The following is an 18,471-nucleotide window of genomic DNA, read 5'->3' as shown; positions in this document are numbered from 1 at the left end:
AAAGTCTTACAAAAATGAATGTTGAAAATTATCTTTATATTTATTTGAAAAAATAAAATATTATTTGAGAAAAAGAATCCTTGTTTTAGATTGAATGCTTTAGGTTATTCAGTTCTTTACTAACTCACCTGGTAAAGAGTGCAAGCTCTATTAAAAGAGATAAGCATATTTTGATTTTGTAATATAGTTATAATATTGAGATACAGTATCACATGGCAAATTGAACACTGGACTGCTCAAAAGATCTCCTGGTTCTTCTGTTACAAACATATAGTTTAGCAGATCGATTATATTTTCTAGTCTCTGTTTATTCATGTTTAAAAATGGAGATAATAATGTCTGTATTACTGGCCTCACAGGATTATTGCTTTACAGGCTTTGTAAGGTTCAGAAAATTTCTTAAAGGTAAATTGTTGTTTGCTGTTGCTGTTATCTGTAAAACAGGCATCCTGATACCACTATTATCTTATCAGCCTTCTAGGAGAAAGTAATCTGGTGAAATCCAAAACTTTGTACACACATTTTTGAAAGTACACAAAGAAGAATGCAAATTGTCATGGAATAGCATCCACACATTATTATTATTATTTTGTTTACTTGTTTTGTTGTGAGACTGTTGGAGTTAAGTGACTTAGCAGGATTACATAGCCAATAAGTGTTAAGTATCTGAGGTCTTATTTGAACTCAGGGCCTCCTGACTTCAGGACTGGTGCTCTATCCATTGCACTGCTCCAACAGCTGCACATTGTGACCTTTTTGGATATGACTAAATTTAGTGATATGTTATGTTTTTGCAGCTGTTGATAAATGGAAATATTACTTTCTAATAGTTACCTTCTGGGCTAGTAAAAATTAAATTAAGATCTGGATCTAATTCCAGGACCAGAGTTTCTGTGTTCTCATTTCCAGAGACACCACTATACCTTCTATTGCTTTTCTCTTAACTTTATAATCATTTTTTTAGAATAGAAGCATTACCCAGAATGAGCTTCTTTTCTCCCAGTTTCAATACAGAATTCTCCCTTTTATTAGAAAGCTCCACTTTAACCCCTTAACAATTTTCACCCACTTAATTATCATAAACTTATGAACAAATGCATAGTCAGGCTAGTTTAAAACATTTTTAAAAGGTATAAAAATAAAGATCTTAAAAACTTCAGGGCTATTTTAATCTGTTGGGCCACATACGGGTGTTTGAAGTAACTCAAAGAAAGTAAAGAATGTTAACAAATAGCACATCTGAATTACATGAATTGGGAATAGCAATCTGGGAAGGTTTTCTTTATTTTGACGAGATTTTATAGTTGAATCTTCAGAGTGCTTCCATCCACAAACACAAAGGGAAAAAATATCTTTAGAGTGGTAAATTTTGACACAGCAGTAGAATTTTAGTACGTGGAATTTCTGAGTGATGATTTTCTTTTTTGGGGGGGTAATGGACATCCTAATTAAATTGGTAGTAATTAGAGTGGGAGGAGGGAGAAAAGAATATTTTAAAATTGGGACTGGCCAAAAATCTTTTTAAATTTATCTTCAGATATAAGAAGTTAAATACAAATATCTTTAAATTTAAAAAAAAAAAGTTGCTTCATCCCATAGATTTCGCATTGTTTTACTCACTAAACTCAAAAGGGCTGAGTGATAGTTTTCAGATCCTCTGACACTGCCTCAGAGAATGTCTTGTCAGGAATGAGTCATAGTAGTCAGTTCAAAGCTGCTCCACCCTTGTGAGTCATTTTCTTAGTCTTCTCAGCACACACACACACACACACACACACACACACACACACACACACATACACACACACATACACACACCCCTGAAAGTCATAGAAATCACATGCACTTCACATACTGCATTCCAGTGTTTTCACACTTTATAAGCTCTCAAAATATCAGTACTAACTGCAACAATTACAAAATATATACTTATGTTCTTCATTGAGGAAATGCACAGTAGAAAGAATTTTGGATGTATCAGCTCAAGTATTCTAATTCAGCAGTGCTGTTGGCTGATTTTCTGATCTTGACAAGCTGCCTAAACTGAGTCTTCATTTTCTTGTCTATGAAATAAAAAGATCTGGACTATGTGACCTTTAAGATATCTTCAAGCTCCTAATTCTTATTTACTTTTCAAGAAAGAGTTTTATACAAGAACATCATGCATACCTCCCTTGGCTTACTGCCCCCCCCCCCTTTTAAAGTCAGATTCCTTTTTGTCTGTGCCTCTAAACAAACTGAGATGTTAAAAGAGCAGCAGAAAAAAATAGAAAGATGGCTCTGGTTCACTAGGTCACTTTGGAGAGGTTGTAGCATTAGATTATAAGCAGGGAGCTATGGGAAAGGTTGTGAAATCAGACGGATGATATGATATTTGGCTGTGACTTGACCTCCTACTGCTGGTAACTGCTGGTGAATTATAATTATTATATTTGGTTTTGTGAAATGTTAGAGAAGAAACCTAGGACAGTGGAGAGAACTGGTATTGAGACAGGATGCTATATTTGAGTAACTGCAAGTAGACTAGAACAGAGGTTTCATGGAGGGAGGGTGAAAATGTACAAATTTGGATACATAAAAAGGGGCCTGGTAATAATGAACTTTAAATGCCAGACAAAGGTGTTTATATTTTATCTCAGAAATAATAAACATATATTGGATCATTGATTAGAATTAGATGACTTGGTCAGACCTGTGCTTTAGAAAATCACATTAGGGCAGCTAGTGATAGCCCTGAAGTCAGGAAGACCTGAGTTCAAATATGGCCTCAGACACTTAACATGTCCTAGTTATGTGACTTTGGGCAAATCACTTAATCCCAATTCTCTCAGCAAAAGAAAGAGAGAGAGAGAGAGAGAGAGAGAGAGAGAGAGAGAGAGAGAGAGAGAGAGGAGAGAGAGAGAGAGAGAGAGAAACAGAGAGAGAGAAACAGAGAGAGAGAGAAACAGAGAGAGAGAGAGAGAAGAGAGAGACAGAGAGAGAGAGAGAGACAGAGAGACAGAGAGGAGAGAGAGAGACAGAGAGAGAGAGAGGAGAGAGAGAGAGAGAGAGAGAGAGAGAGAGAGAGAGAGAGAGAGAGAAGAGAGAGGGAGGGAGAGAGAGAGAGAGAGAGAGAGGAGAGGGAGAGAGAGAGGGAGAGAGACAGAAGAGAGAAAGAGAGAGAAGGGAGAGAGAAGGAGGGAGGAGAGAAGGGAGAGAGAGAGAAGGAGTGGAGGGAGAGAGAGAAAGAGAGAGGGAGAGAGGAACGGAGGGAGAGAGAGAGAGAAAGAGAGGGAGGAAGAGAGAGGGAGAGAGAAGGAGAGGAGAGAGAGAGAGAGAGAGAGAGAGAGAGAGAGAGAAGGAGGGAGGGGAGAGAGAGAGAGAAAGAGAGAGGGAGAGAAAGGGGAGAGACAGAAAGAGAGAGAGAGAAGGAGGGAGGGAGAGAGAAAGGGAGAGAGAGAGAAGGAGGGAGGGAGAGAGAGAAAGAGAGAGGGAGAGAAGGACGGAGGAGAGAGAGAGAGAAAGAGGGAGGGAAGAGAGGGAGAGAGAGAGAGAGAGAGAGAGAGAGAGAGAGAGAGAGAGAGAGAGAGAGAGAGAGAGAAGGAGAGAGAGAGAAATCATGTTGACAATCTATAGAGAATGGATTTGAATGGGGATAGATAAGGTAATGAAATCAATTAGAAGATTGTTGAAGTAGTCTAGGTGAAGGAAAATGAAGGATTGAACCAGGATTGTGACTGTGTGAGAAGAGAATAAATATAAGAGATATTTTGATGGTGGATATGAAAAGATTTGACCGTTTATTGGCTATGGGGGGGGGGGGGGGATGAGAGTGAAGAATCCAGGACAACAGCAAAATCACAACCTGGGTGACCTGGGAGGATGGTGTCACTCCAGACAGTGATAGAGAAACTTAGAAGCTGAGGGGGAGAGAGCAGGGGAATAATACTGGTCTGGGTATTGGGGGATGGGAAAAGAAGGTTGAAGGGGTAGAAAAAGGTCATCAGTTCTGTTTTGGAATTGCTTAGTTTTGGGATGCCCATCAATGCCAAGGAACTCAGGGGTCCAGATCCTACTTCCATCCCATGAAGTATTAGAATATTATAGAGGAAATGTTTCTCTGTTTTAAAAAATCTGTTATAAGATGTATTTCACTATAATACTTCAATTTTGAGGTTGATTCACTAATAGAACTATTTAGTTTACCAAGGGAAGATGTCATCTTGAAAGGTTGTTCACTCATTACAAATAATGAAATATATATTCAAAAAGACATAATTCATGTTATTGAGGAAATTACAATCAAAAGAAGAAAAAAGAGTAAGCTAGCAAAAATATGTAGATAAAATAATTATAAGAATGTTTTGAAAGTTAATGGCAGGTAGGAATTAATACTTTCCAACTCTGGGAGGAAGGCAGAAGCATGGTGATAAATCAGAGAGACATATGACTCTCTCTTTTCTAGTCAGTTCAAGATAAACTACACTAGAAGTTTAAGAAATAATAAAGGATACATTGATATTTGTCTTTAGCATTTGATTTTTTTCTTCTCTAGAATATTCATTTCACTAATCATTTTAGATTAATAGTAAAATAGCTTTGCATTCCTTTTTTTTTTTTGTATTTATATGATACCATTGAGTTAAAAAAAAAATTCCTAGTTTCCATTTACATATCACCAATATTTTAAAGTGACAAAGCCTATTTTTGTTAATGGATTATTCAGACACTGAAAACTAATCTTACTTCCTTGGGCTCTTATGTCATTCTCTTGAGTGTTATTTATCAATTTCATATACAAAACAGATAACTAAAAAAGATTCATTTAAGACCCCTTTTAATTGTATCTGATTTTTTTGGAAACCCTTTTAAGCTTACTACCATTGGGAAGTTCTTTCCTCCCCCTCCCCCATCCTCCATTTAATAGTATTTTGTTTTTCAAATTACATATATAGTCTTCAGCATTTATTTTGATAAGATTTTGAGTTCGAATTCTTTTTCTCCCTCTCTCCCTTACCTCCCCACTTCTCAAGACAACAAGTAATCTAACTTAGATTACATATGTACAATCATTTTAAACATATTTCCATATTAGTCATCTTCTGAAAGAAAAAATCATTACAAAAGGGGAAAAATAAGAGAAGGAAAAAAAAAACAAACAAAAAAGTGAAAAGTCTATCTATAGAATTAAAAATAAAATTTTGCTGTTCACTATGTACAATGTTCTTCTGGTTCTGCACATTTCACTCAGCATCAGTTCATATAAGTCCATGTTTTTCTGAAATCTTCCTACTTATCATTTCCTTTTTTTTTTTTTAAATAATATTTTATTTCTTCAAATTCACTATTTGGTAGTTATTGTGCAGTGAAGCTCTACTTGGAAGCAAGGTAAATTTGGAAGGGAATTTTTAGTTCTTGTCCCATCTCTTCTGTGTCATGGATGCAAGAGATGTTATGATTTGATTCAACTTTTTATTTCCTGAAATTGTTTTGTATGTAATATGTAATACATATGCATGTATATTTTATGTGTTTAAGTAAATATGTATAGCATGTCTGTATGTCTGTCTAGTGTTTACATTTATATGTTAGATTCCTTCCCTCCCCCCCCCCCCAGCCAGAACTGAATATAAGTTTCTTGAGAGCAGGAAAATTTTGTTATCTTGTATATGTATAAGACAACTGAAATCCAAAGACACCTGAACTTTCATTATCTTTGCAAATGCTTTTTAAAAATTTACAACTAAGTGCACAAAGATGTTTGTTGATCCGTTTCATCTCCCTTCTCTTCACCCATCAGCTCCATTGCTGTTGATAATATCACTAAAAAACCAAAAAAAACCCCAAAAAACCCTTTATTCAAAAGTGGTACTTTCCCAATCCATGAGGCCCTCCAAATCATAATATTAACCCAATTCAAACTTATTTTGTCTTCTAAGTGGCACAGTGGATAGAGTGTTAGGTTTAGAGTTGGGAAGAAGTCCATTCAAATTTGGCTTCGGATACATACATATACATATACATACAGATATATATAGATATATAATTTACATAAAATTGGAAGGTCCATGAGATCAGAGTTCATATTATGTTTTTCTTTTTAAAACTTTTTAACGTGTTCATTGTTTAGCATAGTGTTCTAGGGGGTGTAGACATATAATAAATATTTGTTGAGTTGAACCACTATACTAATGTTGTTTTATTAATAACAACATTATTTATTCCCTTTTAATTTGTTGACAGTTACCTCTGTTTCAGAGATAGCTTGGTATAATGGATAAATGGAGTATAGAGAAATCTGGATTCATCGCATAGGTGGAGAAAATGGCAAATCATTTAAAAAGCTTCTGTTTCCTCACTTATAAAATACATGTAGAAAAAGTTATGATTTTTTTGATATCATTTTGTGCAATAGCGCAGATGACTGTAAATAAAGTTGTAATACTTCCTAAGCAAAGTATAATGGTTAGAGCTGTTTGGTCAGAACTATACCAGAGTTGAAGCGGATTAAGAGGAAAATCCTGGCTATAACTATTGTGCTAGAGTGGAGTAGGGCTGATACGGGGGTTGGACCTTCTATGGCTGAGGGGAGTCAAGGGTGAAGGCCAGATTGGGCTGATTTACAGGTGGCTGCAATGACAAGACCTAGCAATGCTAAAGTGTCAATATTTGTTATAAGGATTTGTTGCATATCTCAAGAGTTACTAATGAGGGAAAGGAAAGGGGGAACCCCATTTCTCGGCGCATAGATAATCCCATGAGGTATAGTGACCCCTGTAAAATGAATTTACAGGCCTGAAAACCTAGATTGAAAAATAAAAGGTTTATTGTAGAAATTTGGAAGTAAAGTTCAGTTATAAAGACGCCAGGGCCAGAGGTGGCCGCTGGGCGGACAGGAACCCCTACAAGGCTGGAAGGGATACCATGTGTTGGCTGGGAGGACTCCTGCAATGAGGGAGTTCCGGCTCACCTCTTTTATACCTAGAAGATGATGGGTGGTACCCCTAAGTTCTCGGCAGGCTTTTCAGTTAGCTCAGATCAGGTGAGGGCTGGGGGAAGCTGAGCTGATAGTGGAGGGCTGGGCTCAGGTATTCAAAGGGTGCCTTTGACCAGGATTTATGAATCAAGGTCAGTCATGGGTTGGGCAATTAGAAAGGAATCTTAAACTATTAAACATCATGATTGTCATCCTCAAGTTAGTTATTGTACAAGGTTGTTTTAAGAAAATCATTTTGTAAACTTTATAGTGCCACATTGTAAACATTATGGCACTATATTGCAAATTTTATTATGAAATAGTATTAGCTATGGGAAAAAAGCTCTTCATCAGAAGATTTGGATTCAAATCCTACCTCGCTACCATCTCTGAGTTATGTCTCTTTCTTAATTTCTATTTTTTTTATGTATAAAGTGGGAGGGTTAGGCAAATGGCCTCTGAAATCCCTTCTAACTCTAGGTGTATGAGCTTATGATGTTAAAAATATTACTTAAAACAACTACAACCTTCTGTTATTCAATCATTCTTCATCTTGAACTGGATTTAAAAAACAAAAATCTTTCTAAGTAAACATGAAAGTAGTCCCTTATCCACAAAATCACACTTCCTACAGCACTAAAATAAACATTTTAAGTTTTATCTTGTACCAGATTGTGACAGCATGAATAGGAGAAAGGATCCCCTCTTAGATCTGCTGTGCTGCAGTGTGTCCTTAGGGAAATCACATAAGCTTTCTAGTCTTCCATTTTTCTACCTATAAAAATGAAGATTGAGTGTAATTTTAGTTGATTTATATTAGTTGTTTATTTCTTTAGAAAAAATAATTATTTATTTTGTTATATCACATTTCTTAAAAAAAAAGGGGGGGAGGTAAATCTATCCCTTTTCTTCTCTCCAGTGATCCATTCTTATAATTTAAAAAAAAAATTAAAAAGAAAGAGGAGCATTTTAGTAAAAACTATCAACAAATCTCTTGTATCTGACATTATGTGCAATGTTCTATACCCATTATGCAAACTGCAAAGAGAGGATCATTTTTCAACCCTTTCTAGAGCAAATTCATATTAGTCATTAATTTATAATTAGAGTAACTTGCTCTTCAAGAAAATTTGGCATTATACCTCCTTAGGACCTTGAAGAGCATGTTTATGAATGTATACAATAAATAAATAATTTTGTATTTTGAGTAGGGCCTTCCTATGTTACAGGTCTCCAAAGAACACCTTCAGAATGTCATTTTTCTTTATGGATGCCTCCTTAAATGTCTTGATCTTACTGTTAGCTACTTTTGAAAATTTGCCTTCTAGATAGTTTTTCATCCATAGGATTTCTTGAATTGGGATTTGGAAGCTGTGATATAGCTATGGGAGAGTTGAGAGGAATGTACAGAGGTTGGAGCTTCAAAGCCAAGAACAGCTGACAGTTTAATGGTAGTTAAGGCAAGCTATAAACTGTTTGAATAGAATATATTGGCTTTTCCCTGCCATTATCATTTCACTCCTTCCAAAACCTTGAGATCTACCCACTGTACTGAGGATGATTATGAGAAGAGTTGCATAGATAGGAATACCCATTGCATATACAGTTAGTTATCTCTTCCACATAATGATTTTCCTCATCATGCTTTTGAAATATGTATCTCATTTTGGCATAAGAAATTAAATGGGAGTTTTGGAGGTGTTGTGATATCTATAGATAATATTTGAAGACCAGATGACAGAAACCCATGACCAAATACCTAGCTCAAATTTTATAATAAGATACTGTAAATATCCTGCAAAAGGAGGGGAAAAAAATCAGAATGCTCTGGTGCAAAGCTAAAAAATTTAATGCAAATTTTCCAGCTCATGGGGACACCCTACCCCCAATCCCTGCAGATAACTGTAAATAGGTTTTCTTTTTCCTTTTTTTTTTTTTTTTTTCCCCTTTTTTGTTGAGGGCAGGAAAATGATTTGAGTAATAGACAAGTTTAATTTTTGTGACTGTGGGGAACTTACTATGTATATACATTTAGGTGTTTTTGTAAATGTTAAATCATATTTAATCTTTATCACCACTGGTCTCATTAAGCAATTTGAAATCACTTCAGAAATTAAAACAAAACAAAACAAAACAAAACAAAAAACTGCATTTTTAATTGACAACTGACTACCATGCTCAGAATGCAGTTTTCTTTCCTCTTGGAATCCTTGTTGTTATTCAGTTATTTCAGTCATGTCCAACATGTCATGATCCCATATTGGACTTTTTTGGCAAAGATACTGGAGTAGTTTGCCATTTCCTTCTCCAGCTCATTTGGCAAATAAGAAAACTGAGACAAATAGGGTTAATTGACTTGCTCAGAGTAAACACAGCTGGTGAGTTCCTGAAGCTGGATTTAAACTCTTGTATTCTTGACTCCAGTCCTGGAACTCAATCCTCTATGTCACCTAACTTAAGTTTCTTTTAAAGCTTATCTCTAGGACCACCTAGAACTTTATCTTAATCCCATTACCTTTACCCTTTTCTGCCCATTGTAGCTTCCTTGTATATAATTTGCATACAACAGTATATCTACCGGCCATATAATCCACTCAAAGCAAAATAGTATTTCATTCATTGTATTTATGTCATTAGCATGTAGCACAATGCCTAGCACATAATACATGCTTAGTGAATGCTTGATAACTGATTTATAGTTCTTATCCCAATTCATATATCTAACACAAGTATGTTTTTTCCCCTTCTAGGACAAGATTTAGATTTATCTCATTCCTTGTCTGATGCTGAATAACAGATATTCTCAGCATTTTTAAATTTTTTACCCTGTTTACTAAAAGACAAGTTTCTTCTTTGTAGAAAAAAATTAACCTTATTGCATAGAATATGTCCTTTGTTATTATGAATGACATTACAATAAATTGCTTGGGACTTTGTAATCTGCCATAGTACACTCAGGGAACTAACATGATAAGTGTTCCAAGTTCTGCTTTGGGTAGCTATTATTTCCTTACTTTACTTATATTCATAAAAATTATTTGACTTTTTCTTTTTATCTGTATCTCTTGGCCTTTTCAACATTCTTTTTCTCTCTCAAAGTCTGAGATAATCGTAATATTGATCTATGTAGTGATGATGGAAGTTTAAAAATGGAGGAAGATTAAAAATGATGTACTTAAAGGTGGTGACATAGAATATTCTAGTTCTTTTCTATTTTTCAGGTCAAATCTTGTTTTTAGAACATTTTGATCTTGTTTCTTTGTCCACATGATCTAGAAAAAAATAGACTTAAGCAGAAGATATTTTAGTTGGACTGAGCAGGTATAATATCTTGTAGGAATAAATTATATCAGATATCTAAGAAAGCTAAGTCTATACTTATTTTTTTATTCTATAAGAGCAGATAGGCCAGTACATAATCTCCTCTAATTTCTTACCAAAGCCTGTCTTGATTTTAGTGTCTTATGGAAAACAGAGAGTCAATTTAATCTCAAGCACTGTTTCCCATCCATACCTTCTTCCCCTGACTTTTCCCTTGGGGGTTGGCAGTGATTATATAATGATCTAGTTACTTGAATGTCTGAGAATAATTTTAGAGCTTTAGGGACATGGCTTCTAAAGTCAATTGGTAGAAACTGCAAAGAAACTAATTTGGGCTTACTTTAAAAACATTTCCCTAAGAATTAAAAAAAAAAAAAAAAAAAAAAAAAAAGCAAAAATAGTCCAGAAAAATGAGCCAGAAAACAAAGGAGGAAAAAAAAAAGAATACCTGGTCATGTTGGTAATATTTTCTTTTTCCTCCCATTTTTTCTACCTCTTTTGCTCTTATTTTCTTCAAGTTCATCCTTAATATATAACTTTCTTAATGTATCACTTTAATACATAACATTTATTTTATCTTAAATTCCCCACTTAAATTAGTGGGGCCTGCTTAGAATCCAGTCAAATTTTAATTACATTAAAATTTCAGTCAGTAAACAACAGATTCAACAGTATATTCAGGGACAACTGAAAAAATTGGACCCAGCAACATATTTTGTCAAAATTCATATTCCCTGGTATTAATGTTTTAATGTGACTTTTGATTTATGTTCGTTTGTCATTTTTATAATATATTTATTGGTTTGTATTTTTTTGTCCTGAAGAAGCACCTACAAAGAAAACACCTCCAACTATCAAAAATCCACAATTTGGTGAGTAATGCTACCTTTGTTTGCTATATGAGTAGCCTCATTAAAGTATACAGTGAATTGTATTTTTTGGGGGGACCAAGTGTGTTGAAAAAGTTGGGGTTATATTTGTCAATAATAGATTGCTTATTTTGTACTTAGTGATAAATATTTGAAATGCCAATAAAATTGACATTCTTATTTAGTAAATTTTAGGAGAATTGTACTATTAGATATTATTTAGCATTTATTGAGCCTTTTAGAAGATGGATTCTTTTGGAAAGAGACTTCCAACTGTTACTGAGGGTGCTTTATCCCCAATCTATTGGAGAAAAGGCCTCTGGGAGTCTTTTAGGAACGTTCCATTAGAAAACTTAGAAGATGGATCCCACAAAACAACATCTTATTTTGCCTGAAACAGGGAGAGGTATTTAATAAGAATGATAAAGCACATGGATTGTAAGGGAAGTGTTTTTCTTGATAATAAGTTATAAACCCAGTATAAATGGAAACCTATCAATTACAATGACTGTAAGGGGAAATTCCTCATTTACTACAAACCCATAAGTCTCTAAAAACATTATTGCTAGTTAATTAAAATAGAAAAACGTATACAAGTTCTTAAAGAATAAGGTATATATTCATATCTGAAAGGAGCATGGCTATCGTTTTCTTTTCATGAATCTATAAGTGGATTTCCCAATTCCTAGCAGAGGGAGATGAAAAGAGAGAAAGAAAGGGAATTTAAAAAAGACCTCTAATCAATCCCCCCCCATCAAAATAGTACCTTTATAACCACATATTCTTCCTGAGTAGGCAGGGTAATGGAGGGAATAAAAAAAAGAGGAGTGAAGAAAGAGAAAGACCAAAGACAGACAGACATAAACACAGAGACACAGACAGAAAAATTCAGATAGAGAGATAGAAACAAAAAGAGAGATGGAGACACACACAGAGTGACAGAGAGAGATTGGTCAGCTTCTGTCTTGGAAGATTCAGGCTTGTAAACTACCAACTATAAATCTTAATGGAGTTGGTTCTACTTTTTTAAAGAAAGAAGTCAGTTTTGAATTAGCTGTGAGTAGAATAAAGGGCAAGGAGTCCTTAATAATAAATGAACAGAAAACTGCTGGCTTAATTCCCCATGTCTACTTGGGAACCACCATTTTTATAAAGGATGTCCTACATTGTAATATAATGCTGTGTTTTCAATCTGTGAGCCAATTCATCCTACTAATTCCTGAGACCCACTCACTCTTTTGGTGGAAGGGTGAAAAATCTATAACAAATTTAGTATCAATTGTGAGTTTTATTATTCCCAAAGATGACTGAACAGAAAGTCATAATGATCTTATCATTGGTGGGATGATGACTCCATTCATCATGACTAAGTAGTAGCTGATAGTAAAGATGATCCCAAATTTGTTTTTGATAAATACATACACATACACAGACACACACACACACACACACACGTGTGTATATATGTATTTTGTGTGTGAACTTCTAAGTTCACCTCAGTTTGGGATCATACATTTCCTTGATAATGTCATTTTGAACCTTCTTAGACAAGCCATTAAATAGAATATTCTCTCCTTTGGGTTTTTGGCCACTTGCCCTTTTGATTCCTGATCACAGTTTCCTCTTGAGTTGTACAGATACAGAATATAATTGAGACAATAGTGATACAGATTATATTTGAGAGAGTAATTATGTTTTTAAAATTATGGGCTTTTGTGTCATGGAGCAGCTTGGAATTTTCCTAGATGTAATCAAGTCCTCTTTCCTTCTTTTATTCAGTTCTGGACCTAGCTCAAAGTTGATGGAAAATTCTTGACTAAGATATATTTTCTAATTTATTGTTTCTTTTGCTAATTGATCCATATTCCTTAAGTTATTAATCTGGGGCAGCTAGGTGGCACCAGTGGATAGAGTACCAGCCCTGAAGTCAGGATGACCTGAATTCAAATCTGGTCTCAGACACTTGACATTTCCTAGCTGTGTGACCCTGGGCAAATCACTTAACCCCAATTACCATAGCAAAAAAAAAAAAAAAAGTTATTAATGCCCCAAACTGTAGTATCACTAATTCATTCATTCATTCAACAAGCAATTTTTAAGCATTCATTATCTTTAAAAACTTCAAATCCTCTTTGAAATTCCAATAGTATAACAAAACCACAATAGACACAATTAAATATGCTTATTAAAATTTTATTTCCTATGTTGTTGTCATTTGTCCTCCACTCTAAAAGATGACTGTGACATCAGGAAGATGATGCCATGACATACAAGTAAATTGGATTTAAGTGAGGGAGGGCTGTGTAGAATCACCTCCCTCACCTTCTCCTCTAGAGCTACCTCGGTCCAGTGGCCAGATATAGATCAAGACAACTGGACATGGCCCTGGAAAGCCAAAAGGCACATTTTATGTAATTTTAAAACAAAATTTTAATGTTGAAAGATCAAATCTGCAGTGTTGGCTATAGTGGCTGTGATTCTCCAGCTCTTATTTTCTTTTCATCTTTTTCATAACTATGCCATGGAACTGTGACTAATAGAGAAATATGTTTAATATAATTGCATATATATAATCTATATCAGAATGCTTGGCATCTTGGGGAGCAGGGCAGAGAGGGAGGGAAGGAAAAAATGAAACTCAAAATAAAAAAAAAATTAGTATTAAAACTATTTTTATGTGTAATTGGAAAAAATAAAATATTATTTACAAATAAATAAATATGATTTGTCCTATCCTATCTTGACTAGGCCTGACTCAGGCCTTGGTAATTCATTTTTAATATTGAAATGAAATGAAACATTTTTGGGTCATAGGCAAGTCAATGTAAAGAGCCTGGTTTAATTATGGGGGAAGAAAGTGAGCCAACATGATTTCCCTGGTTCCCAAGTTGTCCATAATGTCTACTTTCTCATCAACGTGCAGAGCTCTTTGTGGTTATTTTGTGCTCATGTGATGAGTAATTGATTTCAGCAACCTGAGTCACTAGTTCTCTAATGATTTTAAATTTTCTAAGGAAAAACTCACCTAATTTTCATGGGGAAAAATTTAGGATATTGTTCTCACTACAGATGACCTACTAAAATCCAGAATACTTGTCTGTGGTCTTCCCTTTTATTCTTGTAATCTCAAAATAGATCATCAAAAATAATTTGGCAGGGATAATCCTCATTTGGATATTGGCATATTCTAGTGTGTTCTAATAACTTGATTGGCTAATTGATTTTTTACCTCTTCCTAGTGCCTCTTAGGAAAAAAAAAATCTTCTCTTCATGTTTCTATCTTATTTTACAGTTTAATTTGGATAGTGCAGTAATACTGTGTTATTTGAATGATAATAATAAATAGTCTTAGTCAATTTGTCTTGCTCTTCTCAGCAGTTTTCCTAGTTTCCAAACTTTAAAACTGTATCTTAATTAAATATCATTATTATTACTATTATTAATTTAAACATCATCTTTCTGGTTAAAACTGGTATTTGTTTTAAAGTTTGAAAATCACTTTTCATACATGATCTTATTTGGTCCTCATAACAAATCTGTTAGGGAGGATCTACAGATATCCCTATTACACAAATGGAGAACTTGAGGCTTAAGAGAGGTTAAGTCACTTGAGCTAGTTAAAACTAGATTCATCACCCTTTCCAGGATGTCATAGTGCCTTTTAAGAATTCCCTCTTGTATGAAACCTATTCAGAGTAATACTAGCAATTAAAATATAAGTTATCATGTACTTATTGGAAATTTGAAAGGACACAGACTGATAATGCTAATTCTAAAAAAGACAATGCCAAAAAATTAATAAATGTTGGAATTAGAATAAAGGTATAATATGTGAAATGTAGTAGAATCAAATTATTAGAATAACATTTTAGGACAATGTAAACTATAAATGCATCACTTTGTCTTAACTTTTAGCAAATATATATTTTAAATAGTCTATAGCCTGATGAGTATTCTCTGTTTTCACTGTTCTTTAATTTCTTTATAGATGATTTTAATTTAGAAGAGGCTCTTGGAGGAAATGGTAAGTATCATTTCAATTAGCAGATAAGATGAGATAATATTTCTAGAGATGAGGACTTTATATAAAGATAATGTTAATTAAAAATACCATTTAGAAAGAAATAAGGTTTGTTGTTTTGTATAAAAATATGGTTCTTCTCAGATTTTTTAAAATGGATTTTGCCAACCTTATGTTCCATAATTATAGCATAATTTATATTCCTATGATGGGTTCTTATAACTAATGTCATATCATTGATTATTTTTATTCAGCAGATTTGAGCCAGTAAATTAGTAGTAAGTGTGTTGACTAGTAGGGTACTAGTAGTTGGGTACTAGTAGGATCATCACCCCTTCTTTATCATTCCAGTAAGTGGTTTGAGATAAAACACCATCCCTTTTCCGCCAGGTGGAATTAGTTGACAAAAGTATTTTCATAATATAGTACAATAAAAAGGGATGATTGTACATGACCTGCAAATATATTATGTACAATTTGGTATTCCTTTAAAATATACAACAAAATTATTGTGTATATTTATTTTTTTCTCCCTTTTTTCTACCCTCCTTCCATCCTCCCCTAAGAGATGGCTGCCATTAGACCCAAATATATATACACACACACGTATACAAATACATGTACCTATATATGTATGTAAATTTATTCTATACATACTGATATTTAACAGTAATTTTTTAAAAATCCTTTTTTTGTATTGTGAACTTAGCAATCAACAGACCTTTCAATATGTCTATTGACATATCTAACAAAGAACATGTGGCAATACCTGTTAGGTAAAGCTTTTAAAATATATACTATGTACATATGCAGATAACTGTAATAGGTTTTTTTTTTTTTTCCTCTTTTCTGTTGAGGGCAGGAAAATGATTTGAGTAATAGACAAGTTTAATTTTTGTGACTGTGGGGAACTTACTATGTATATACATTTAGGTATTTTTGTAAATGTTAAATCATATTTAATCTTTATCACCACTGGTCTCATTAAGCAATTTGAAATCACTTCAGAAATTAAAAAAAAAAAAAAAAAAAAACTGCATTTTTAATTGACAACTGACTACCATGCTCAGAATGCAGTTCTCTTTCCTCTTGGAATCCTTGTTATTCAGGTATTTCAGTCATGTCCAACATGTCATGATCCCATATTGGACTTTTTTTGGCAAAGATACTGGAGTAGTTTGCCATTTCCTTCTCCAGCTCATTTGGCAAATAAGAAAACTGAGATAAATAGGGTTAATTGACTTGCTCAGAGTAAACACAGCTGGTGAGTTCCTGAAGCTGGATTTAAACTCTTGTATTCTTGACTCCAGTCCTGGAACTCAATCCTCTATGTCACCTAGCTTAGTTTCTTTTAAAGCTTATCTCTAGGACCACCTAGAACTTCATCTTAATCCCATTACCTTTACCCTTTTCTGCACCATGGTAGCTTCCTTGTATATAATTTGCATACAACAGTATATCTACCAGCCATATAATCCACTCAAAGCAAAATAGTATTTCATTCATTGTATTTATGTCATTAGCATGTAGCACAATGCCTAGCACATAATACATGCTTAGTGAATGCTTGATAACTGATTTATAGTTCTTATCCCAATTCATATATCTAACACAAGTATGTTTTTTCCCCTTCTAGGACAAGATTTAGATTTATCTCATTCCTTGTCTGATGCTGAATAACAGATATTCTCAGCATTTTTAAATTTTTTACCCTGTTTACTAAAAGACAAGTTTCTTCTTTGTAGAAAAAAATTAACCTTATTGCATAGAATATGTCCTTTGTTATTATGAATGACATTACAATAAATTGCTTGGGACTTTGTAATCTGCCATAGTACACTCAGGGAACTAACATGATAAGTGTTCCAAGTTCTGCTTTGGGTAGCTATTATTTCCTTACTTTACTTATATTCATAAAAATTATTTGACTTTTTCTTTTTATCTGTATCTCTTGGCCTTTTCAACATTCTTTTTCTCTCTCAAAGTCTGAGATAATCGTAATATTGATCTATGTAGTGATGATGGAAGTTTAAAAATGGAGGAAGATTAAAAATGATGTACTTAAGGTGGTGACATAGAATATTCTAGTTCTTTTCTATTTTTCAGGTCAAATCTTGTTTTTAGAACATTTTGATCTTGTTTCTTTGTCCACATGATCTAGAAAAAAATAGACTTAAGCAGAAGATATTTTAGTTGGACTGAGCAGGTATAATATCTTGTAGGAGTAAAGTATATCAGATATCTAAGAAAGCTAAGTCTATACTTATTTTTCTATTCTATAAGAGCAGATAGGCCAGTACATAATCTCTAATTTCTTACCAAAGCCTGTCTTGATTTTAGTGTCTTATGGAAAACAGAGAGTCAATTTAATCTCAAGCATTGTTTCCTATCCATACCTTCTTCCCCTGACTTTTCTCTTGGGAGTTGGCAGTGATTATATAATGATCTAGTTACTTGAATGTCTGAGAATAATTTTAGAGCTTTAGGGACATGGCTTCTAAAGTCAATTGGTAGAAACTGCAAAGAAGCTAATTTGGGCTTACTTTAAAAACATTTCCCTAAGAATTTAAAAAAAAAAAAAAAAAAAAAAAAAAGCAAAAATAGTCCAGAAAAATGAGCCAGAAAACAAAGGAGGAAAAAAAAAAAAAGAATACTTGGTCATGTTGGTAATATTTTCTTTTTCCTCCCATTTTTTCTACCTCTTTTGCTCTTATTTTCTTCAAGTTCATCCTTAATATATAACTTTCTTAATGTATCACTTTAATACATAACATTTATTTTATCTTAAATTCCCTACTTAAATTAGTGGGGCCTATCAAATTTTAATTACATTAAAATTTCAGTCAGTAAACAACAGATTCAACAGTATATTCAGGGACAACTGAAAAAATTGGCCCCAGCAACATATTTTGTCAAAATTCATATTCCCTGGTATTAATGTTTTAATGTGACTTTTGATTTATGTTCGTTTGTCATTTTTATAATATATTTATTGGTTTGTATTTTTTTGTCCTGAAGAAACACCTACAAAGAAAACACCTCCAACTATCAAAAAGCCACAACCTGGTGAGTAATGTTAACTTTGCTATATGAATAGCCTCATTAAAGTATACAGTGAGTTGTATTTTTTGGGGGGACCAAGTGTGTTGAAAAAGTTGGGGTTATATTTGTCAGTAATAGATTGCTTATTTTGTACTTAGTGATAAATATTTGAAATGCCAATAAAATTGACATTCTTATTTAATAAATTTTAGGAGAATTGTTCTATTAGATATTATTTAGCATTTATTGAGCCTTTTAGAAGA

General features: G+C 33.6%; 1 protein-coding gene across 4 annotated transcripts in view; it reads left to right on the top strand.

The window, feature by feature from the left end:
* Positions 1 to 18,471, top strand: part of CD99 (CD99 molecule (Xg blood group)) — a 56,315-nt gene that overhangs the window by 12,811 nt on the left and 25,033 nt on the right. For 2 of the 4 annotated variants that reach the window (XM_074300230.1, XM_074300232.1), the window contains exons 2-4: positions 11,101 to 11,148; positions 15,134 to 15,169; positions 18,185 to 18,232. In XM_074300230.1, coding sequence (XP_074156331.1) covers positions 11,101 to 11,148; positions 15,134 to 15,169; positions 18,185 to 18,232 — 132 coding nt within the window. The remainder of the gene's footprint in view (positions 1 to 11,100; positions 11,149 to 15,133; positions 15,170 to 18,184; positions 18,233 to 18,471) is intronic. The other 2 variants (XM_074300231.1, XM_074300233.1) reach the window with 1 other exon arrangement.

Source organism: Sminthopsis crassicaudata, chromosome 3 (assembly GCF_048593235.1).
Source record: "Sminthopsis crassicaudata isolate SCR6 chromosome 3, ASM4859323v1, whole genome shotgun sequence".
NCBI lineage: Eukaryota > Metazoa > Chordata > Mammalia > Dasyuromorphia > Dasyuridae > Sminthopsis > Sminthopsis crassicaudata.
The sequence above is the reverse complement of the archived record's forward strand: the minus strand, read 5'-3'. Positions and strand labels throughout refer to the sequence as shown.